Here is a 25,215-nt window from a genome sequence, read left to right on the forward strand (position 1 = left end):
GTTTAATTATGAACAGAGAACTCGGCAATAACTAACATAAAGGGGTTTGTGTGGTTCTGAGCTGCCACCCAGAAGAGCTTCATTTTGCCTCAAATCGACTTTGAGTTCTTGGATTTAATCCTTTTAAAAGAGCACAGTTCACTTCCTACAGAAGAAACAAGTTAAGACACAATCCTGTTCTAATCCGGTCGTATTCCCAGACTCTCGAGGCCACCCCCGAACCCAAACCTTCCCAAGAGTACACAATAAACAGAGATGAGTGCTGCCGAGGTAACAAACATATTAACAGTGTTTTTTCTTTAATGTGTTCTTGGCCTTCTTACTGTTCTCAAGTTACACTTAACCCTTGCACCCTATAAAAATGATAGGGAAGTGTAACGGTTAAGTCAAAAGATGCAAGCTGAAATTGCTCAAAAGGTAAATGACATAAATATTTTTAAGTGCTTAAGTAGTAAGCTGACTTCTGGGAAGGACTTTATGAGAAGCTGAAAAAAAATAAAACCAAAAACACACCCATCAAATAGGACATCAGAACTGGGACCTCTGCCTAGACGCAGGCTTTCTGGCCACCCAGCACACGTAAACCTTGAACAAAGACTGTGTGTGTCTCACGGGAAAGAGACTGTCTCCAGGGCAAAGTGGATAGACTGCCAAGGAGCTAGTCACAAAGTGTGTGGCCCCCATGTCCTGTTCACGCCCTGGAAAAATGGATGCCCCGCTCACCTTTTCAACAATGATTAGATCTCCGACTTGGATGCTGGAACTCTTCACCTTCACCGTCCCTGCAAAGAAACAGGCCCCAGGTGTGGAGGTCTGAGTTCACTCCAATTGAGAGGCTCCAGGGCACAAACATTGCTGGCCTGCCCAGCCAAACAGGACACCCCAAAAGGCTTCCCACCCCCAACAGCATCATCCCTGCTGCCTCTCTAAGGAGGGCACCTGCTGCAGAGACTGCCCCCCACCCCCGCACCCAGAACACTGGCAGTCACACCCTCAAGTACAGTCCTCTGTCTATGGGGCCTTAGAAGCTGTCCTAGGTCAGTACTCAGAGATTCACTCAACCTCAAAACAGAAGACATAAATAGGGAAGAAACTGATCATGAGATCATGAGGGGTAGAAGGTCCCCTCTTATTTTTCACCACCCCCCAAAAGAAAGATGCTAACCCAAAGTGACAGATTTTGTCATTTTAATTTTGTTTATAGAGGCATGATCAAACTATAGAACTCCGAGGATGTTTATCTGGTTAAGCAAAAGCAGCTGCCATTAAACACTAATTCTGAGCTTCACAGCTGGGCGCTGTGAAGACCCCAGAGAAGGTGTTATTCTCTCCCAGCTTCGGTGAGGAATGTAGGTTGGGGGTGTTCTCACAGGTAGAACCCGTCGGCACCAGCATCCACACCCCATGGACTCAGGAGGATGGAAGAAAAGATGACATCCAGTGTCTTTAGCTTTAAAATAACTGGCAAATGCTAGCAAAATAATCTGAGTGCACTACTCTAGATTTCTATAATTTTTCACAACAGTTTATGCTTTTCACACAATTTAATATTATGTGTCTTTTTAGTAACTCACCACCACTGAGATTTTTCAAAGGAGGCCAATTATTTCTATAGAAATAGCTCTCACCGGTTCCATAGGGTTTGATTTTAACTAATCTTTGTACTTAGTTAAATGTCAGGAAAACAGTAAGTAGACCTGGCACTAAAAGAGGCACACAAACCCTAATGATTTCTACCAAGCATGCAGCAGGTTGCTCTGCAAAATTCTAGACCCTCCCAGACTGAGGATCTCGTGAGCACTTAATGTGCCTTGTTTTCATAAAACACGGAGTTTATTCAATTCAAAGGGCTGAGTCCTGATAGAGGGAGACCCATGAGCTCCAAGTGTTCATTATATCAACACATTTACAAAGGGAATGACAAACACACCAATGGAGAGTCAGCTACCGACTGTCCCCAATTTATGATGTCTTGACTTACAATGTCTCGACTTAACGATGGCTCGACTTACGATGGCTCAACTTACGACAGTGCAAAAGCCACTGCATTCAGTAGAAACCGTACTTTCAACTTTAACCTTGTCCTGGGCTCACGATCAGCAACCCTGCGCTGTCACATCCTGGGCGTTATCAGGGAGCCACAGTCCCACCAGTTATGAATCATGAGGGTAAACAGCCAGTACTGCACAGACTGCTTTTCAGCTTCAGTGAAATGTTCCTCAAATTGCATGAGATATTCAACATTTTAATATAAAACTGGCTTTGAGTTAGGGTGAGTCCGCCCAACTGTTGGGACGTGAGGGTTCTGAGCACACTGAAGGACAGGGGAGGCTAAGATAGGATGCTCAGTAAGTTAGTGTATTCTGTGCATTTTCGATTTACGGTATTTTCAACTCACAACGGGCTTATGGGGACATAAGCACATGGTACGTGGAGCAAGAGCTGTGTGAAAAGTCCACTGTGCAGGCTTCTATCCTGGCCTGAGCAGCTCTTCCTGTCCCACTAGGGGGCGACAGGGAACTGGGCAGAAACCACTGTTGCACCAGGGCGTGCACCCCGGGAAGAATGTAAACGCAGCAAGGCCCTCTCGCCCGCGAACTCCTCCTTCACCTGAGTTTGCCACAACTTTCCCAAACACAACTTTACCGTCCTTGGTTTTATTACTGAAGTGGATGATGGTGGCCTGGCCCAGACCACCCAGCCCAGGTGCCCATTTTTACATTTTCTCTTAATCTCTAAGTGAAAAGCATGTTTCGCTCCCCTTAAACAGTAACCACATATGTACCTGTGTGTATGTTAGTGGGACAGAAGACAAAACCAGGAGGATTAAGCTGAAAGGGCTGGCAGAGATTCTATCTGGGGATCTTTGCATCGAATTTTTTTTTTTTTTTTAGTAATAAGCATGTGGTACTTTTCTGAGAAGAAAAAAAATAAATTAAATGAGCTCAAACTTCTAAGGGTCAGGCCCAGACCCAGACTTACCCCTGCTACCACTGAGTCCTGATTTATGATGGGTTCATTTGAACCCTGCCTCTCCATCCATCTGGTCTACCTCAACAAAACCCCTTAATCTGCTGTGTTTGCAGAGCGGTTTCTGGCCCTAGAAGGCTGCGCCTCAGGCAGGCACCCTACTCTACTTGGGCACCGTCAGCAGGGCCTGCTCCAGCTCAGGACAGCAGGAGTCCCATGGGGGGGGGGGTTACCTGTGTTCTGTAGGTGGCTCCCTCATTAGCATTTTCATATTTAAGGGGGTGAAGAACCTCCAAATCTATTGATCTAGGTTTGGCCCTAAATTTTTTGGCAATCAAAAATGGGCAGTTCAGGGGCCTCCCTGGTGGCACAAGAGGTTAAGTCTCAGCACCATGAAGCTATCTGCAGCCACTGCAGTTTGAGTTCGATCCCAGCCAGGTTGCTGACCCACAGGGCGCAGCAGACCTCTCCTGTCTCCCCGCTGCTCCCCTCAGCAGTGTATTTTGTCAGTCTGCCTGTTCTGGTCCCCACTCTGTCTCTGGTGAATCCTCTCACCCCCTGTGCCTCTGGCCTGCACCCAGCTCTTGTATGCATGGATAAATAAATCTTTAAAAAAAAAAAAAGGGTAGTTCGGGTCTGCAGGCAGGACACATGTTCAGAGTATGCCGGGGTATGTGTGTGCGTGTGAGTGTGTGCTCTAAATGAGGAGGGACAAACAAAGCTGGAAGAATGAAAAGGAGAAGAGCTGGCAGCAGGAAGTAAGGGGGGAAGCAGACCCTATATTTAGACTCCAATCTTAGCTGAGGTTTCCCCGCCAGCCAGGTATCATGACGGGCCGTTGTCACCTGAATCAAACATCCCTGTCTCGGGAATGCTAGGGTGGGAGAAGAGGAGGAGGAAGGGAGGGCCCGAGAGCGGAGCATCTTGGTGGCTGAGATTAACTCTCAGAAGGAAAAAGCTCTCAAAACGCACCGCTTCTCACCTGCCACGATCATGTGCTGAGTTGTCTACAACCATTTACACACAAAGCAAGACACAGACTGCGCTCTGGCAAGCTCCCCGCACCAACAAAGAAGCCTGAGAAGGAATGAACGGCACAGAGAGCGATGGGACCATCCTGGCCTTCCTCCAGGCCATCATCCCCCACGAGGAGACATGCTCCCCAGGCCCCGCATGTACTTCCCCAGAGCTCCTGGTTTCCTCTCTGGCTCCTGAGGTGGAAGCAGAGCAGCCCATGGACAAGGGGCCCCACCCTTGAGTGAACACTCTCTGCTTTCATCTTAAAGTTTTGTTTCTTTTTTTTTAAGATTTATTTATTTATTTATACATACAAGCACTGGGTACAGTCAGAAGCGCGGGAGGGTGAGAGAATTCACCAGAGCCAGAGCGGGGAGCAGAGCAGGCAGAAGGACCGAAGTACACTGCTGAGGGGAGAAGCGGGCGGCAGGAGAGGTCTGCGCGCCATGCGGGACCCTCCTCCGGTGGCCGGGGAGCAGCCGGGGATCGAACCGGCGCTGCAGAGGCTGCGGGCAGCTTCGCAACCCAGCGCTCAACCGCTGCGCCACCGGGGAGGCCCTCATCTTAAAGTTCTTAACAGCTTTGGAACAAGGGCCCGTGCTTCCATTCTGCACTGGGTCCTGCACATCACACAGCGGGTCTTGAATCCAGTCAAACACCCAGTAGGGCTTCTGGACTGAAAAGCCCCGGGAGGCGAGGCCTATGCTGAGCCCCAAGGCCTTCATGCCCTCCAGGTCTTCTGCCTCAGAGCCTGCCACCCCCTATCTCTGACCTCCAGGCTCTGAGCCCTTTACATGCATTTTGCACAAACTTCACAGAAGTTGTGTAAGATTTTTACAATCTCCTCCTCAATCAGGAAACACCTCTGGAAAATAAATGCAGCCCATTCAGCTCTGCCACTTCACCCAAGTCCTCTGAGCCAGAACTTACAACAGGGAACAACTTCCAGCTCCCGGCGCTGTTTATTTCTGCAGAGTGGGACCCCAGGCCTTTCATAAGCAAACCTATTGAGGCCAAACCATGCTTTTCATGGATGACAGGTTCAGAATAAGAGCAGTTTGTCTACACTGCAGGGAGAAACCAGATGTTTCCCGTGAATTGAAACATGCAAATGACAATTCAAACTTCAGAACATCCTAAAAAAAAATTTTTTTTTAAATAAATGTCAGGGCACTGGTGTGTGTGGGCTTATTTTCTGACCCCCAACACTCCGGCTCTACTTCTATTTTTCATTGTGCGTGCAAGACATTGATTACTTTTGTAGCTCTCCCGCCTAGCCCTGGTTAATGTATGACTCTAACTCACACTCTAATCTGGCTGTGACAGTGATGAGTTGTGAATTCTGCAGCCTGTGTACATTTCCTGGGTTTGACATTAAAACACCTCTGCAGACCAGCAGAGTTCATGGGTTTAAAGTTTAAATTTTTATATTCCAATAGAGCTGTCTGCATTATCCAAAGTCAAAGAAAAGACGGTTTTTTGAAAACAGGCAAAGAAAGAGTTGAAAAGTATTATCATAAATTCCATGGCCTCTTCCTGGGGCCTTTGTTTAAAGTAGTGGGAGCTTAAAAAAGGCTGAAATCTTAAAGGAACAAGCTTTCCACCCAACAGAGGCTTTTCAAATAAATATATAAATGGTGCTCATTGCTTCTGGTGCCCAATCCTGATGAAACAGACTGACACCCCCCTGCAGGGGAGAAACACCTTTGGGGAATGATAACAGCAATTTACAAGTAAGATTTTTTTTCAGGGTTTGCTATTTTTTTTAATAAACAATAAATAAGTTCACCCATAATTTGCAATAAAGTGAAACTAAATACTTTGAAAGATTAAAAAAAGGAGCTCATGGGTCTGAAATAGTAACGCTGCATCTGCCAGAGAAAGTGGCAGAATCTGTTTTAAAATGAGGCTCTGGGGCCTCCCCGGTGGCGCAGCGGTTAAGCGCTGGGCTGCGAGGCTGCCCGCAGCCTCTGCAGCACCAGTTCGATCTCCAGCCCCCAGTGAGGGTCCCACATGGCACGCAGACCTCTCCTGCCGCGCCCACTGCTCCCTTCAGCAGTGTGTTTTGTCACTCTGTCTGTTCTGCTCTCCGCTCTGGCTCTGGTGAATTCTCTCACCTTCCTGTGCTTCTGACTGTACCCAGTGCTTGTATAAATAAATCTTAAAAAAATAATAAAATAAAATGAGGTTCCGAATCTTAAGGAAACTTGGGGATCCTTCGCTCAGTGAACTCTAAGATCCTCTGTAAAGAAACTTGGGGATACTTCTGCCGCAGTGAACACAGAAAGATCAGCACTGTAATTCTCCTCTCAAAAGCCTTTTTATAAAGCGAGAATCAAGTATTCCCTCGTGCCTGTTTGTCTTGAAAACCCACATGGTACTTGCGTTCAGGATTACCGTCCCCTGCTGACGAGCGCATCGACCCTCCCTGCCCGAGGACTCAGTGGGACACAACTCCCCAAAAGAAAAGCATGTCCTGGGATCTCAAAAACAAGCCACGTTCACTGCAATCCTAAAGAATGGCCCAAAGTAGATGGTGAGGAAAGCTGACAAAGAGCCACCACTTTCAAAAGGAGGTGAGCTCTTCAAGGCTGCTCTGCCCCCAGGGAGGCTGGAGGGGGTGACGGTCAGCTGGGCTTTCAGGCCATGTGCACTGGACAGTGGAAGTGGGTGGGATTTCCCCTGCCACAGACCTGGGCTTAGGGATCAGGCTCCCCGCAAGTGCCCAATGTCCCCAGCGGGGAAGCGGAAGCAGCAGCAGCAGCAGCAGCAGCAGCAGCAGCAACTGTGTTAATGATGCTCCTGTTTGCACTTTCTTTTAAGGCTAGTGATCCTCTTGCTTCATTGAGCCCCGGATCACAAATGAGTCTGGGAAAACCACCAGGTATGACAGACCCATGGAATTCATGTTAGGAAAATGCAGATCCCACTACCCCCTCACACCCCATCCCCCACATGTGAAAGTCAACACAGAACACCCCTCCCCCCCCCCCCCACACACACACACACGAAGCTTTTCCTTTGGGGAAGACAAATATCAAGGGGAAAAAAATTCCTTTACTAACTATTCCTTCTGACCCAAACTGAATATTTCAAGGAACAACATTACATCCTGCTGGAGGTGCTGGCACTTCAGATCCTCCCTTCATGGGTTAGTATTTCCAAAGCTGTTGAACGCTGGTCATTTGGAAAGAGACGCTATAATTCAAGCCATAAAGCTCACTGAGGCTTAAGAAACTCTCATCATGTTTCAATGTGGATTTCAAGTAGGAGGAAAGGGGAAGCGCATTTATCCGAAAGCATGACTTCTATGTGGTCTGCAACAGTCCATCCATCCTACAACGAGGAGGGACTGACGGGCTCCCCTGGACACAGAAATGTGAAGTTGCAGACGCCCCCCCTTGGCAAGCCCATGAAGGCTGAGGCTGCAGCCATCCTCGCACCACCCTCTCCAGAGGGCTCGGATCTGGGCACGGAGCAGGTTCACAACCTGGGCTGGCTCCCCCTGCTCCCTCATGGCGACATGGGACCTCCCTGTGGACCCCAACTCCCCATCTGTAAAAGCTACCTCCGCAAGGCTGCTCAAAATCCTATACCCTAGGCCCAGTCTAGTACCTGACTGACTTCTGGACAGAAATCTGTCTGCTTTCCCTTCCACACCTCAATTTTTTTTTTTAAGATTTATTTATTTATACAAGCACTGGGGTACAGGCCAGAGGTGCGGGGAGGTGGGTGAGAGAATTTACCAGAGACAGAGCAGGGAGCAGAACAGGCAGAAGGACCAAAGTACACTGCTGAGGGGAGCAGCGGGCGAGGCAGGAGAGGTCTGCTGCACCATGTGGGAATCTCCCTGGCAGGCTGGGAATCAAACCGGTGCTGCAGAGGCTGTGGACAGCTTCACAGCGATGCGCTCAACCCACTGCGCCACCGGGGAGGGCCTGTGTGTCTCAATTTGACAGCATTTTCCAAACTTCTCCCAAGCCGCCTCCCAGGTACAGACTCCCTGGTCACAGAATCACTCCTTCCCAGAGCGTCACTGGCCTATGTGGTCTGTTCTTCTGTTCTCCCAGGAGGGGGAGGTCAGGAAACACGGCCTACTTGGGAAGAACAAGATAGAGCCTGAACTGAGGTCTGTACCCCACCACCCCAGCCACTGAGACCTCCGGCCCTTGGAGAACCATTCACCAGGGCTTCCTCATGGGCACATGACCTGGAAGCTGGCACAGAACCCCGAGTGCAAAAGGCTCCTATACTTGGTTTCACCTTTGCAACCTTGACAATCTTGATTTTGAACAGAGACCTGCATGTTCGTTCTGCACTGGGCACCACAAACCATGTAGACTGAGAATAAAGGCCACCTCTTCTGGGGAGATATCATTAGCTCCTCTGAGGGGCTCCCCTAACCCCAACTCTTAATGAACCCCCACTGCAAGGCCTTCCCTGAGCACACTGAATCCCACGTACCACCCTGAGTTCTTCCCATACAAGAGTTACATTTACAGCAACTTTCTTAGGGAGGCACTATTATTATCCCCAGCTTACTGACAGGATAAGGGTCTGCCCACACAGCAGGGAGGAGGTGGAAGCAAGACTTGGAACCCAGGCAGGGCAAACTCAGAGCCAGGAAAGCAGTGGCTGTGAAAAGGGACACTGGCAATAAGGACCCTCGTGTTCACACCATTATAGGGCAAAGTCCGGTCACCTTTTTAAATTGTCTATTCAGAGCCTCCCTGGTGGCGCAAGGGGTTAAGTCTCAGCACTAGGAAGCAATCGACAGCCACTGCAGCAGGAGTTTGATTCCCAGCTAGGGAGCTACCCACATGGTGCAGCAGACCTCTCCTGTCTTGCCCGCTGCTCCCTCAGCAGTGTATTTCAGTAGATCTGCCTGTTTTGCTCCCCACTCTGTCTCTGGTGAATCCTCTCACCCCCCACATGCCTCTAGCCTACACCCCAACTCTTATATGCATAAATAAATCTAAAAAAAAAATGTCTCTATTCACACACAGAGATATCTTGCTGGACTGTGAAGTCCCTGAAGCCCTAGTCCCTCATGTTTATCCTGTAATACAGAAACCTATCACAGACCAGGACATGACCGTCTCAAATACACTCAAAACAATGAACAGAGGGTCATTTTTGTGTGGCTCATTTCATTATAAAATACAACATGTACTTATTAAACCCTGAAAATTTTGTGAAAAATTAATCCAACTGGTATATTGTCTTAGATAAACCTTGAATGAAATAAAATGATCTAAAATGTTGGAAACAGCAATTTAATAAAAAGGGAAACCTGTCATCCACTTTTCTTCCCAGGAGTGAGTTCCTCATTATTAGGGCTTTTAATTCAATTGTTTAAAATTCAATTCTTTTTTTCCCAAGGTTTGCCATTTTTTTTCATTGTGATTAACAGAAGCCTCTGAGCCCTAGGTAGCTCCCAACAGGACCCGCTATCACTGGCATCCTTGAATTAACTCCTACTAAAAACACGTATCGTGAAGCTAATTCTGAGACCTCAGACACAACTGAGGGACAAAGCTAAAACTGGCCTAGGCTTCTCAAAAATGTCAATGTCACTGGAAGACACAGAAAACCCAGGGGCCGTGCTAGGGGAGCAGAGGCCCTGGGCAAAGGACAGCCAAGTGCAGGCGTCCACTGGACGATGTCTGGGCCAGGGACAGAAAGGTCACACTAGGACTTTAGAGATAAGTGTTCAAGTCTGGGTCAGGACGTGGTTTAGATTACAAGTAATGCACTGTTGCACATTGCTGAACTCCTGCTGTGGATCAGGGCGGGGTCATGTTAGGAGAAATGTCCTACCAGGACTTAAAGGTGAATGAGGTTACTGAGGAGTAGCAGGAAAGCTCAGAACTAAATCCCGTTTCGTGGTTAAGAGAGAATATTAAAAAGCAAGCTTGGCAAAGCACTGACACTTGAGGAATCTGAGTGAGAGAGACAGAGGAGGTTTCCACTGATTCTGTAACTGTTTGCTAATTAGAAATTATTATCAAACTTTTAAAAACTGTATTCATACAAGTACTGACACGATTAATCAGGAAATGATGCTGAATGTAGCCAAATATCATGCCTGGGAATCAACTGATGTCTTGCGTTCTGAGCATTTTTTTAACTCCAGAAATAGTGTTGGATGTACATTAAGATTTCATTCATTCCTGCGTGAATGAATATTTGTCTCATTTTGATTTTGAACTTAATAAAGAAAGATCCTGGGGAAAAGATTCACTCTAGAATAGTCTTATGTCATTAATTAGTAAGGTCCAAAAAAACCTTTTTTTTTCCCTTCCTTCTCACTGAAATCTCCCACTTTGGGCTTGTTCCTCGGGCCCTGCCTCCCAGAAGTCTATCAAATAACTAAACTCACCTCCATCACTTTCAAAGCCGAAAGTTTCTTCAGTGTTTAGGGGAGAGGGTGGGGGCCAGATTCACCTTTAGAACCCTGGCCTGCCTTTCACGGCTGGGCACTGGCATGACACCCGAAACCACGGCCACAAAGGCCACCGACAAAGGGAGACACGTTTTTAATGCTCGAGCCATCTGCCCATTCTCCTAAGGCTCTTTTCAAAAACTGCGAGAAGTTAAAGCAGGAGCTGGAAAGGAAGGCTGTGGGGGAGGGCAGGAAAACCACTCAGGGGAAAAGCAATCGCAATATGAAAAGCCCCAAAGACAGGGCAGAGCGAGAGCAGCGGGATGAATGAGGCCAGGCCCCTCCTCCCACACCCTCAATAGACCCTCTGCACCCCTCCACGGGGCTTTTGTCGGTTGCCTAGCATTGGAAATGTTTTCGTAAGAATATGTTATCAGTGGGGGATTTAATATACACAAGCCACAAAAACAACACCCTCCAGCGGGGTCTTCTGATTACCCACGTGGAAAGCACAGACCACCTGCCTTTGCAAAGATTAGCCTGGGTTTTTTCACCCGGGCAGCAAAATGTGCTAAATACAGTAGTTTAGCAATAATAAAGCATTTCCATGCCAACTCTAAATCCCGCCCCCTCCCATAAGACCACCAACTAAGAAGACCTATTCAAATGCACCACAACAAAATATTTTCATGCCCCCCCCTCCAGGAATTTATTTAAATGTCAACTGCTTTCTCTTTGGAGCCCAAACATACTCCTCTGAAGGAAAATCCCATGCAAAGCCCAGCAACCATAAGGGCTTCCATAAGCACTCGCTACCATGGCCCGGGTGCCACCGGCCGTCTGCCTCTTCCACAAGCCTCCATCTCCGGCAGGCACCACTGTTATCCCCTCAGCCTGTCCCATCTGAATTCTGAATGGGATCTGTAGTCTCTGAACTGGGGCCACTCTCTCCTTTCTGGTCGTAACTGTGCAGAATTAGTAGTCAGAGACACATGTTACACCGGCCAGGGGTTTCGTGGCTGCTCGGATGGGGTCCTGGGTGGGTTTCTCAAATTCTGCCATTGAAAAACTCCTTTCAAGGAGCTTCGTGACTAAAGGTAAGCTTTGAGCTAAGCTAGAGGCTCTCCATTCTTCAGTTACCTGAATTTATAACATGCCTTCAAAGAAATCTGGAGGAACGTAGTATTTATGTCAATCTGGTACTTTTCCCCCCAAAACTAAAGCCAAAAAACACTCAGCTTGGTCACGTGGAAAGACTAGCTCTTCAGCTGGGCTCCCTTTCAGGACAGAGATGAAGCCTCCGCCTGAACAGAGGGGGCCTCCATCCGCCTCTGCCTGTCTGGCAAAGGGACGAGCCACCCAGGAGCTAAAGGCACAGAACTCAATTGCAGGTTGATGATGAGCAAAGCATCTGACAAGCCCAGCTCCCGGAGGACCAAGGACGCCTAGGAATGCAGCTGGGGACCCGGGACCGGAGAGTCCGCCCTGGCGACCCTGCCCCGGCTCAAGTGGGTCTCCCTGGAACTGACAAGTGAGTGACTGCCCGGCCACGTGGTGCCTGCACAGCCGCTGTCCCAGGGCCTTGAACTCTGCTCCCTGACTGTCAGCAGCCCAAGGCGGAGCCGCAACCCCGTGGCCGCCCGGCCGCCCGAGCCTGACCTCTTGCTGTGAGCCGGCTGTAGACCTGCGAGTTGACTTCCTTGTCCCGCACGTAGCATCGGATCTCCTCCACGGCCTCGCGGATGATGGTGACGGCCAGCACGAAGCCCTGCAGAGGGGGGTGGAAAGGGGTGAGCCCTGCAGAGCCCCACCGTCCTCTGCTTTTGCCAGAGGCCACAAGGGAGCTTGTAAGGCAGGCCCTGCAAATCATGGCAAACCCCAGGCTTCCCCAAGCCTCTGGGACACACACATACAGGACATCCCTGTGCACCATCACTGCAGGCCCCCTAAGAGTCAAAATCAAACACCCCGATGGTCTATGCGCTGGCGGTGGCGAGGGACGGTGGCCCCTAACACAGCATGGGGTGCTATCTGAAGGGCTTTACACCCTGAGTGCACGTCCATCTCCCCACACCTCTCAGAGGGCCACTGTTGTTACTGAGATGCCCCTGTGCAGATAAGGAAACTGAGGCACACAGGGGTTGAGTGAAAAAATTCCAAGAGACAAGTGGGAATTTGGAAGCAGGAAACTGGGCTCTTGAGTCTTCACTCTTAACTGCCACCCAATTCTGCAACTAGGGGAACCCAGGAGCGTGGAGCCAGGAAGAGAGAGCAACAAGAGACAGGCTTAAAAGAGAGAGACAGGGCCTCCTTTGCAGCGCAAGGGGGTAAGCACAGCACTGTGAGGCTGTCCGCAGCCTCCGCAACAAGAATTTGATCCCGGGCCAGCCCGGGAGCTACCCACACAGCATGGCAGACCTCTCCTGCCTCACCTGCCGCTCCCCTCAGCAGTGTACTTTGGTCAATCTGCCTGTTCTGTTCCCCACTCTGTCTCTGGTGAATCCTCTCACCCCCACCGCCGCACCTCTGGCCTGTACCCCGTTCCTGTATGCATAAATAAATAAAAATTTAAAAAGAGAGAGACAGAGATACAGCTATTTGCATAGTAACCTTCCTGTGAGCAACACACTGTGGGCGCCTCCCAGCTTCCTTAGCTACTGGTTAGCTACCTCTGGAAGAAAAGGGAGGCGTAGGATAGGGTGGGGAGCATCCGGGGTGGGGAGGAACAGGGCTGGGGTGGGGAGTGGAAGGGGACTTCCTTATCTGTAACATTCTCCATTTTTATAAAGATAACATGTGAAGGGCTCGCATTCAAACATGAACCTGCCCTGACCTTCCCAGGTCAGATATCCCCGCTAGAATCTGGGGGCACTGCCTGTCGCCCACACCCAGAAGCTATTTCTATCTAGAGTTTTCTTCTTGTATCAATAAAGGCAAGACTGCTCAGTCATTTTTCTTACAAAATACCCTTGTCATCCCTTCTTCTAAGGCCCCCTTGAAAAGTCATTTTTTAAAAAAATACAGAGAACTAAGGGCCTGGAGGTTGGCGGTAATGATTCTTTGAGGATTTCATGTTCATACTCTTCGCCCGCTGATATATATCAATCGTGATGTGAAAGACTTTAAATCTCTTCTGTAAATCCAGCCAGAGGAGGGGCTGCTTTGTGGAGTCCTCCCCAGGCCTGGACACTTAGAATCAAAGGTTTGCTCCTGTTTCCAATCAGAGATAAGGGCACGCCGAGGTTAAAGGAAAGCTGGCAGGTTCCAGAAGAGAAGCATGAAGACGCAGGTTGGTGGCAGCACCCCGGCCCCTTCTCAGGCTGCTGTTTGGTTGCTCTGGGCCAGAGAAGAGGGTTTTGTTGCTGTTTGCTTTTGTTTTTGTTTTCAAATGTCCCTGTTTCTGTTTCCCTCTGTGTGGGCCCAGCTAAATGCGTGGATGTTACTGGAAAGTGTGTGTGCAAAGACAGGAGAGGGAGGCCTCCCTGCTGCCAGGGAGCCTGCTGAAAAAGGATGTTATCAATGTAACAAATATGAAGACAGAAACACTCCCCCCAAGCAAACCTATCTGCCCCCACACATGCACATATATACACACACATGCACACACATCATGCATACCGCCTTTTCGTTCTCCAGTCTCTAGTGAATTCTCTCACCCCTGTCTCCAACCTACACCCCAACAGTACACCACCACAGATTATACCCCAAAAACAAAAATCTAGATTATTTGATCTTAGATTATTTGGTGTCTAGATTATCTGGTCTCCATATTACCAGGGTCCACAGGAACCCCTCCTGTACCCCGCTGTGGTCTTCTAGGCTAGCAATCAAAGGCGCATGAGGCAGACTAATGAGAGGAAAAGTCACAAAGCAGTTTAACAATGACGTGTGCACATCTCCTGTGTCCACAGGCGAGACCCACCAGGGCTGAGAGACTTCAGACGAGATCTGAGACAGGTCAGCTAGCACAGCGGGGCTGGAGCAAACATCCAGACACACATCTGCTCCATCTCCTTTCCTGTAACTCTCCAAATTGCAGAAGAGCAAACGGGGACTCACAATAGAAACACATGCACAATAAGCTCAAAAATCCCTGAAAGAGGGCCTCCCTGGTGGTGCAGGGGTTAGTGTCAGCACTATGAAGCTATGGGCAGGCACTGCAGCATGAGTTCAATCCCTGGCCAGGGAGCCGACCCACATGGCCCGGCAGACCTCTCCTGTCTCCCCGCTGCTCTCCTCAGCAGTGGATTTCAGTAGACCCACCTGTTCTGCTCCCTACTCTGTCTCTGGTGAATCCTCTCACCCCCTGCACCTCTGGCCTACACTGCAGCTCTTATATGCATAAATAAATAAATCTTTAAAAAAAAATCCTTGAAAGAATAAAAGGCAATGGCCAGCTCCAGGGATCACCACTGGCCGCAGCGAGGAGCCTCCCAGGCTTCCACACAGCTACACACGAGACATCACTGTTGGGAGGGGAGGGAGGGAGGTCATAAAAATAGAAGCATTTTGTCCATGTCATCCTGCAACTTTTTTTTTTTTTCATGTCTGGAAAACTAGGATCCACACACCCCTGCCCCAACCCCATCCACGCCGAAGGAGCGACCTCCGCTCCTGACTCCCGGCAGTGTCGCAGAGTCTGGCTGGACCCGCTTCTAGCTCAGCCCCACAGAGCCTCCAAAAGATGGAAAAGCGGCATCTCCTAGTGGACCCCAAGCAAGTGCCGCGTGCCCTGTGCTGTGTGTTCTCATTTATCAGGGAAGGAGGCCTTTTCCCTGCCCTGTGGTGCTGCCTCCGGCCCACGGAAGCTCCAGCACGGCCTGCCCTCCAGGCTGCTTCTCAGACAGGAGGAACCCAGCCCTCGCCTCTGACCACATCCTGGCTAATTTATGCCAGGTGTGGCTGATGTCTCCTCCCAGAGCCGCTTGGACAGACAGGAATGTCTGTCTTCAGAGAGGGAGAGGCTGGACGACGGTGGACTCAGAGCAGAAAAGAACTATTCTCACGTCCCGAATGGAAGAAATGAATCCCGTTCTCAGAGTGAGGTGCAGGCATGGCTTGTCTGACAGGGGCTGCGACACCCATCCATGGCTCACCCAGCTGTGCCTTAAAGCCTTATCATCTCCCACCTGGCACCGATCAGGAGAAACAAGCAACAGTTATATTCCAGAATGTCTCTGGAGAAGAGACATCAGTTTTGCCCTCTCCACGCCCCAGTCACACTGGGCTTCTCTCTGCTCTTCTAATGTTCTACGCAGCTGCCGACCACAGGACCTTTGCATCACTAGTGCCTGCACCTGGCGGCTCCTGCCCTGCTACACTCCTGCCCGTCACCTCCTCAAAAGCCACCCTGGCTCATCTACATCTCCAACCCCTCCTCCATCCACTGAACAAACGCTACATGTGTCTGGACACCCCCTCTGTCCCGAGAACCTTCAGACCACTTTTCACGATTTGAAAAGGTTTTACTAAGGCGCTGACTGTCTCTCTGAACATCAGCTCCCCAGGCGCAGACATTTCTTTTTTCAGTCCAGAGGGCTTTTACTTTTCCCCACCTCTCGCACCACGAATTCACAGGGTTCCAGCAGCTCAGACTCCTCTCCTGGGGTTCTCACCGTGAGCTTCTCTGGGTGGAGCGGGCTCAGCTCCCACTGAACCCAAGAACCTTTCTCTTCGGCTTCCTTTTTTTCCTGCTCCTTTTCTCTCACACGGGTCAGGAAGTTATCTCTGCTCTCAAAGTGCTCAATATGCTCAACAGGAACAGGAAGTCTCTTGGCCAGACTCTGCCAACGTCAGATGCTCCCGTGTTGCCATGGTGACACGTGAGCGCATCCCCCTCTGAGCTGCCCGGCCCTGGTTGTCCACAGTACACCTCTCTCGTAGGTTCACGTGGATGTGGGCAGAGGACCATCTCCCTGTTTTCTGAAAGGCCTGGAGAACAGAGACGGGGCCTCTCCCGCCCCTCCATCCTGCGGCCCTAGGAGGCGGTGGTCCCGGCCAGAAGAAGGCAGCATCTCCAGGCCGCGCCTGGCATGCAGCAGGTACTTGGCCACCACGTGGGAAAGGGAAGGGAGAAGGACAAGGAGGAGAGGGGCAGAGCACAGGGGCTTCTGGCCAGCGGTCGCCCCTGGACATACCGCAGCACATGATCTGTGACCGACTGTGCAACACTCCACAGAGAAAAGCAAAAACGCCACCTCAGAGAACAATTCAAACGACACAGGCACGAGCACAAAGGCTCTGTCTCCTCACTGCCCCGAGCCCAGACCCGGGCGATGCATAATAGCATCCACGGACCAGGGAGGGCCGAGCAGCTGACCCGCAGGACGAGGGCATGGCCGGTGACCCCAGGTTGATCCCAGGGGTAGAGGAGCTGCAGCTTCAACATTCACAACTCAGGAGTTTTCGAAGTGCTGGCTTGAGGGCGTGCTCTCCCTTCACAGGCCATGACGCCCCAGCCCAGATGCTTGGGTGAGAGGGACAGAGCATCTGCCCCGACCTTCTGATGCATGGACCCACCCACCCATTACTCACCAGGGGGACCCAGTAGGTGTACAGCGCCCCGAGTCTCATCTCCGGAACAAACTGGGAGCAGGCGAGAAGTAGGAAATAGAGGTTGAAAAAGTATTTGAACTGGTTAAACAGCACCTGGAACGGAGAGAGAAGAAGGCGTTGGAGCAGGTCCACGACGCGGGTGAAGGCTGCATGAGACGTTGCTGAAATCCTTCCTACACAGCTACACGACCCTACACAGGACAACACAGCTACACGACCCCCTCGCACAGAGCCACACGGCGTGATGTTTAGGAAAATACACACAGGTAGCAAGAACCTATTATAGGGCCTCCCTGGTGGCGCAAGGGGGTTAGCACTGCACTCCGCGGCCTCTGCAGCACGAGTTTGATCCCAGGCGGGCCAGGGAGAACCCCACATGACCTCCCCTGCCTCACCCGCTGCTCCCCTCAGCAGTGTATTTCAGTCAATCTGCCTGTTCTGCTCCCCACTCTGTCTCTGGTGAATCCTCTCACACACCCCCCCCCACATCTCTGGCCTGTACCCCAGCTCTTGTATGCATAAATAAATAAATCTTTTTAAAAAAAAAAAAAACTATTATAGAGGGAAAACAGTGAACACTGGTATGTGTGGAATTACAAAGTGCAAAGACGCCAAGTGCAAACTCAGGAGCACTCCGGGGCGGGGAGGACAGGCCAAGGACGCCGGCCATACTTGTTCCATGTCGCAAACCATCTGTTTTGTGAAAGGACAGGTAGGCCACTCAAAATGCTGCTTAAGGAGGGGTCTTACTGGGAAATGTTTTGCTGTAAGACTGAATAAAAAAGTCAAGATAAATTACTATCTCCACGCGAGGAGCTCAGCACCATAAACAGGTGCAGCAGGATCCTGCCCTGGGTGGCAGGTGGTTGCCGGCAGTGCAGCAGCCCCCCACCCCGTGCCTGGAGGGAGACCAAGATGCGGATGTCATTTGGCCACCCGGCAACGAGCAGAAACAGCGCGTCTCCCTGGCTGCAGCTATGGGGCTGGGTGTTCCTGAGGGTGTAGATGGCATTGCTGTGACGTGGAGGATAGTGCCTGGTCTGTGCCAGAGTTTCCGTGACTGGGAAATAAACTTAAGACACGGAGATTTGGGGGTGTAGGGTAAGGAAAAAGTATCAGGCTTTTCTGCCCTCCCGCCATTAGGACAGATGAGGGAACCCTGTGGTCCCAAATGCATGCCTGATGGTGGGCACTTGGAGTGGGTACACTTGGGCTGAGAGACAGAGTTTATAAGGGTGGCGTCATGGGGATGCCAGCAGAAGCCGAGAGAGGAGCAGAGAAGCCGGGAGAGAAGCAGAGCCATGAGAAGAGCGGAGAGAACGTGAGAGACGGCCGGAGAGCCCAGAGTGAAGACTTGCTGGGGGCTGGGAGGCCTGCCAGCCTGCTGTATACCCAGCAGGCCTGCTGTATACCCAGTAAATAAAAAAGTCAAGATAAATTACTTGCCTGCTGTATACCCAGTAAATTCCAATAAAAGCCTGCAAAAGCTACTGAGGGCTCCAGGACCCTGACCCCTCCTTTACCCGGTCTGCTGGATCAGAAAACCTGCGCTGTGTCGTTCCTGCCCCTACAAGGGGGTTTTTGGAGTAGGGGCGGGGCTGGGGCTGAAGCAGCTCACAGCGAACATAGTCAAAATCACCCAGAAGAAAACACTGAGGCTGACCCTCTGCAACAGTGTAATGCACTGGGGCCTCACATCACCCCTTAACAAGTCTAACAAGCACTTTTTTCCCTCCCAGCAGTGAAACCAGGAGCTGCTATGGCTTCTAAAGTGCGCCCGGAGGGTATTTATGTGGTTCCCAGGTGCGCAGAGCACTCATCCGAGGTTGTACAGGTGAATGCAGTAAAACTTTAACAGAAGAAGATACTCGGCAAAACAGAAACATTCAAGAGCAAAAATGTTACACAAGTCCTCCCTGGAAGATAGGGTTGAAAATTTTCTTTTTAAAATTTGTTTCTACCAACACCCCCCCTATGCTGAGTATGTATTTTGTGATGCTAAGGGGGACCTTTAAGCACTGCTGAGGGGGGGTGTTGTGGGGGTGTGCTTTGGGAGTCATGCTAGCCCCTCAAGATGTTTTTCATTTTTAAGCTCAAGACTTTGCACAAACATGAGGCTGTTCTCTCTGGTCAGGTGCCTCCCGCAGGCTTGTAGACAGAAGGCAGTCAAGCCAGGAGCTCAGGGCCAGGGAAGGTGATCGGCCAGGGCCGAGGGGGCAGGGGAACGACACAGGGACCTAGATCTTTGCCGCATGCAAAAAGGGTGTGGGCCCCACCCTTACGTACCCCAGGAAGAAAGGTGAAGAAGTTGTACTTCTGGTTGTTGATGACATTTCGAGGGTACCTCTGGTCCCTCTTCTCCGGGTGCCCCAACCAGACCGTCCGGGGCCTGGGCTCCCCTCCACCACAGCATCTCAGCCACTCGCAGCACCTGTGGAGAAGACACACCCACAACTGTCAAGTCCCCACCCACACCGTCAAGGCCCCGCCCACACCACTGGGGCCCCGCCCAGACACCACCCAGGACAGAATGTCTCTGCAGCACCTTCTCAGACTCAAGTCTGCAACAATAGTCGGGACTGCGAAGAGAAAACAGAGCTGTGGCTTTAGGAAGCTGTGTTTTGAATCAAAGATGCTTTGTCCCCAAGCCCAGACTATTTCAAGCAGTTTCATGCAAGTTTCATAAAAATGCAAAGCTAAAAAATATTTCAAAGCAAATATATTTCAACAAGCTCCATTATTACTTTTATATTTTATAAATGAGAGGGGGGAAGCCCAGGATAGTAAATTCAGCATCCAAGCTTGTGAGAAATAGCCGAGGGAGTCTGGCCTGGAACTTGTGCATCTTATTCTAAAACCTAATGTCTCAACCTGCTGTTGAGGTTGCTGGTAATATCAAGATTAGGGGAGGGACCTTTCTCCACCCCCTGCTCTCCTTTTTAGCAACACGTTGGAGGAGCAGGTCAGAAAGACACTGTCTCGGCACCCAGCACAACCTGGACACGGGCCTGCGTGCCAGCTAAGCAGACTGACCCCAGTGCCCATCCCCCAGCTGTCCCAGGAGGGCAGAGCTCATTAAGCCACTGGCTGCCAGGGCACCCAGCAGAAGCCAGGGAACACCTGCGAGTCTGGCCTGCCAGGCAAAACAAAGCCGCTCTGACAACCCCCTAAAAAGGCCACTGGTCCCCAGGAGAGCCCATAAATAGGGCGTTTCCAGCATGACAAGTCCTTGCAGCACTGTGATGGAGATACCCCGTGCTGAATTGCCCACCTCACTGCCCCACAGACAGGCTGGCAGTGATAGCAACCCCCCCCCTCCCGCCGCCCAGCCCCTCCAGACACGGCCAGCCGAAGCAAAACCAACCAGACAGACGACGGCCACTTACATAACTGCTGGTCCACAGAGATGGCTGTCCCTGCACCCCTCCTCCTGCAGGCCAGGCAGGCCCTGCCGGGGTGCTGGCTACAGAGCTGAGCTGAGCAAAGACAGTCCCTGAGCATCAGGGATCTAAGAGTAGCAAGCCAGCAAGCTGCCTGCTGAGACGCTCAAAATTTCCATGATGAAACACAATGCTCTTTCTTAAAAATAGCATCCTCATTCCCGTAAACTGGTGCTCGCTCGCTCCGGGAGGAGAGTGGCTCCCACAAGGGCAGGTTTCACTTCTAGTAACTCATTCCTGCTGGCCCGGTTCTCAGTTGTCCAAAGGCCAGGGACACACAGAGTCCCCGAGGAGCGCACGGCTGGCCTTGTTCTGGGTGTTCATCACCCACACTGGCCATTGGTGGACACTCACCAGCAAGTACTGAATATACAAGACAGGGAGGGAGGAGCCAGCCAGGGAGGAGCCAGGGAGGGGGGCAGGGACAGAGGGAGAGAGGGAGGAGCCACAGAGGGAAGTGGGAGGGAGGGAGAGGGAGGAGCAAACGGGGAGGGATCTCCCTCTGACAGAGCATCCTGCCCTGTTTGCAGAAACCCTCCGGATGGTCAAGACTGACCCCCCAGGCCGCAGTCATCCCATAACGCTGGCTCCCACAGCTGTGTTTGCAATGCCAGCTGCAAGACTGAACTTCAACAACCCTGAGCCGTCACAGGGTGATGTCACCCGTGCTCACCGCCTGCGTTAGCGAAGCTCTCCACACAGACCGCCAGGTGCGGCTGGTCATCGCCGAGCCGGCAGCCGGGTGCAAGCGCGCCAAGTGGCAGCTGTAGAAGCCTGGAAACAAACCCACGGGGGTGCTACAGCAACAGGGAACATCCATAAAATGGAACGAGCTCCCGGCAGTCCTGAAAGCACCAGAACGAGCAGCCTGTGCTAAATGGCCGGACTGGCAAGACACCAGGCACCCAAGCGCAAGGGCCGGCCCAGTCCAGGTGCTCCCCTCCCCTGACAGCGAGAGTGACAGGCCCGGACAGGCAGCCACGCGGAGGGGCGCTGCTGACAGGGATCCCTCTGGGCAGGAGGTGGGGGACACCCTTTCCTGTGGGTTCTTTTTGTGTGTGGGTGGGTGTGCGTGTGTGTGTGGGACCCTTGCCGGCGGCCGGGGAACGAACCAGCGCTGCAGAGGCTGCGGGCAGCCCCGCGGCCCAGCGCTCAACCAGGGAAGGCCCTCCTATGGGTTCTTTATTCACGTTATAAATATTTTTCCTATGGTCTAAGTGGCTTCTTTTTTCCTTCAGCTACATTCACAGCAAGAGGGAGGGGGCAGCTGGTGGTGGACGGTGACTGGGTATTTGGTGGTGGGTGTGGTGTGAAACAGTTGCTGAGGTGAGAAACTGCTCCCCAAACCTATACAGTGCTGTAAACTGCTGTCACCTCAAAAAGGGGGTGGGGTATAAAGAGAATGAAACAGAGAAATCATTAAGCAGGTAAATAAGCCGGTGATAGTAAACGCCTATGAAGGGCCCATCTGGGATTCCAGATCCTTCGGTGACCGAGCATGCCAACGAGGTCCCTGCTTCGCCTCCGTCCTCACAAGCTCGAGGCGGAACAGGGCCAGCGTTCGCGTGGGGTGAAACAAGGACATGGTCACCAGCGCTGAGCGCCACCAGCCCGAGGCCCATCTCAGCTATTCCACTTGCCAGTCACCTCATTTATCCGTGTCCCGCCCGCACGGGATAGAACTTGCCACAACTAGTGTGACTTGCAGGTCAACACTGTTTACTGAACACGTAATACAACTACCCAACAAGTCATCGGTGCTGCTCCTGGGCACGCGTCCTGCACACAGAGGGCTGGGCCCCTGCCTGGCACCGGACACGGTCACAGCCACACGGATCGGGTCCCCCCCTGGAACTGCTACTCCAGTCTGGAGGGAGACTGGCATATAAAGAACTACCCCAAATAAAATAGGGCTGGGCAAGGGGGAGGGAGGGAGATGCTCCGTAGGTGGGGGCATGGGTCGGAAGCAGGTGATTGCTGAGGTAGAAGGAAGAGCCACCCTAACATGCAAGGAGCTGCGATTCGGGCAGACTGGCCCCACAGGGCAAAGGCCCAGAGCAGGAAGCAGCCTGGGCAGGGCTGCAGAGAGCAGGCGGGCGGTGGGGCGGGACGCCCTTCAGGGAAAGCGGGAAGACGACAAGGTCACAGGAGGAGGGACAGAGCACAGGGCAGGTCACCAGGGCAAGAGCTCTGTGGTACAGTCCAAGGGCCCCGGGACCAGCAGGGGGTGGCAGGATTTGATGCCTATTTTTTCAGGGCCTCTGGGCAGAGAAGTCACTTCCGTGGACAAAAGCAGAAGCAGGTAATGGGCGTGAGGCTAGTGGGGGAAGTGAATGCAGGTGATGCAGGTGATGGCTGCATGTCTCCATGAATATGCTCTGAACGCTGCTGAAACACTTGCTTTAAACAGAATCACTGCTGGCGTGGATGAGATCTTAATAGAGCTGTGTATTAACCAGCCCCCAAGCAGAAACTGAGGATCCTTTAGGAGGCTGTTGCCATCACCAGGCAGAGACAGTGGTGGCAGGGAGGGCGAGGGGGCAGCACAGATCCTCAAGACGGTATGGATGTCGAGGTGCACTCTCTCTCTTAAACATGAGAAAGAAAAAAGAAATGCACTGTTTCATCGCAATCCCAGCAAGCCCACATGGTGCGCGCTAACAACCTCCACATTTTTCCAGATGGCTAAACGGAGCTCCAGAAAGGCCTCGGTGACTGCCCGAGACCTGCCTCTACAGCCGCTGCATCAGTGGTGACGTGACTTTAAAATCCAGACATCCGGGTCCAGCTCCTAAGCTAAGAGCCCTGAGCTGCTTGCACCCCCCTATCAGCCTTGCAGCACAGTTCTGCCCCAGCTGTTCTTTCCCCCATAAGATTGGAACGTGGTTTAAGGACCATCAAGAGCAACGGGCCTGCCTGGGGGCACTTCTGTGAGCCCCTCGCCCATTCTTCTTTATGCCAAGCAACTGGCTTGCTCCTGGTCTCAGTCACCCTTCAGTGGCTGGGGGTGACAGACAGCTCCTTTATGCCTCACTCACGGTGAGCACAGCACACATATTCTCAGGAGGGGCCCTGCAGGAGGAAAAGCACTCTTCGGGGGTCCAGACTGGAGAGCAGCACGGCTGTGAGGCTAACCAGAGGTGCCCTGCCCAGCCACACCCCAGCACGCACCATCCCACATGTCAGTGGCCACCTTCCCTGGGTCTGCTCTGCCTGGACACCTAGCACCCCACACACCTCCTTACCAGCACCCCAGTACCTCACCCCAGTACAGGTAGAGGTTTGTCTCCTGATGTCCTCCTGTTACCGTAGCCCTCTGTGTTTTTCCTGTTGGTTCTAGTGACCGCACGTCCACTGCACACCCACCTGTACCCCAGGGGCCTGAGCGCTGCCTTCCCAATGCCTGAAGCCCAGCTCCAGCCCTGCTGTCCTGCGACCTGAACTAAACCATCTCTAAGCAGGTGTGCACCAGCCTGGAGCAGGGGACCTCTCCCCAGTGTCTCCTTCCTTGAGGAAGCAGCGTAAGCCACGTACTTTCTTCTGTAGTTACTCTTGTCATAACTCTCCCTCCATCCTTTCACTTGGGCTAGCTGAGGTCACCCCAACTCGGGGCACAGGTGGGGTTGACCAGGTTGGCCAAGCAGAACTCTTAACACAGAGAGGGGCATGAGAAACCTGGGACTAGGAGACCCCCAGCTGGGAATGTGTCTACAAATACTAGAAAGGAAGAGCTTCCCGCCCTGGGGTGACCAGCCTGGGGCTGCAGGTGGCTCCCCCCCTATTTCCCGTTAGGGAAGTGGTGTCACGGAGGACAAGAGATTCCTGACAACCTCACGATTCTGTCTGCTTCATGGCTCTTCAGTCCCAGGAATCGATAAATTGGTCTCGTTTCACTTTACTTGGCTCCAGGCCGTCCTCGCTGGTGTCTGTTAACCCTGGGTGTCCCGCGTGATTCCCGTCGGCCGCGGGGCTGATGGCTTCCTAGTCATTTCGTGTGTCTGATTCTAAGCCGTCAGAGCGCCGTCACCGCTCGACATTCACACTTCATCGCCACGGCCGCTCCACGCTCCGTGGTGCTGTGCCACCCAACATGGACAGGTTCGTCTAAACGGAAATAAAGCAGGAGTCCAGGTGCTCATTCTCACCAGCCACACTCTGAGCCACGTGTGGCCGGGGGCCACAGACTGGACTGTGCAGGAGCAGGAAGTTCCATGGACAGCGCTGCTGTAGGGCTTCCCTTTCGAGACGTCTCCTTCCCCCTTGCTCTTGAACTGATGTCAATGCCACGAACCTACTCACAGGAAGGGAAATTCACACAAGCCGTCTACCCAACTTCAGTCATTTTCAACCCATCTGGGGGATTTCTCCATTAGTAGACTGTGGCTTTGGCGACATTTGCATACCTCAAGTCAGTGGTTCTCCACTGCAGTCAATTTTGTCTCACACACACACACACACACACACACACACACACACACCCATTAACAAGTCTGACTGCCACATGGGGAGAGTTGCTACCTGCATCTAGTACGTAGAGGTCAGAAATGCTATTAGGGCCTCCCTGATGGCGCAAGGGGTTGAGCGTGCACCATGAAGCAATCTGCAGCTACTATAGCAAGAGTTCGATCCCCAGCCAGGGAGCTGTTCCACGTGGCGCAGCAGACCTCTCCTGTCTCATCTGCTGCTCCCCTCAGCAGTGTATTTCAGTCGATCTGCCTGTTCCTCTCCCCACTCTGTCTCTGGTGAATCCTCTCACCACCTCCCCCACCCCCACACCTCTGGTCTACACCCCAGCTCTTGTATGCATAAATGAATAAATCTTTTTAAGAAAAAGAAATGCTGCTATTA

The 25,215-nt window shown here is 51.8% G+C and overlaps 1 protein-coding gene across 3 annotated transcripts in view; it reads right to left on the reverse strand.

The window, feature by feature from the left end:
• Positions 1-25,215, reverse strand: part of ATP9A (ATPase phospholipid transporting 9A (putative)) — an 82,544-nt gene that overhangs the window by 39,576 nt on the left and 17,753 nt on the right. For 2 of the 3 annotated variants that reach the window (XM_037500548.2, XM_037500532.1), the window contains exons 2-5: positions 19,214-19,358; positions 16,907-17,020; positions 12,032-12,140; positions 724-782 (exon numbers count right to left, since the gene is read on the reverse strand). In XM_037500548.2, the coding sequence (XP_037356445.1) occupies positions 724-782; positions 12,032-12,140; positions 16,907-16,945 (207 nt within the window). In that variant the 5' untranslated portion in view covers positions 16,946-17,020; positions 19,214-19,358. Of the gene's footprint in view, positions 1-723; positions 783-12,031; positions 12,141-16,906; positions 17,021-19,213; positions 19,359-20,313; positions 21,077-25,215 lie in introns of those variants that run through there. The other variant, XM_037500541.2, reaches the window with a different exon arrangement.

Source organism: Talpa occidentalis, unplaced genomic scaffold (genome assembly GCF_014898055.3).
Source record: "Talpa occidentalis isolate TD23 unplaced genomic scaffold, MPIMG_talOcc4v2.1 talOcc4.10, whole genome shotgun sequence".
Lineage (NCBI taxonomy): Eukaryota > Metazoa > Chordata > Mammalia > Eulipotyphla > Talpidae > Talpa > Talpa occidentalis.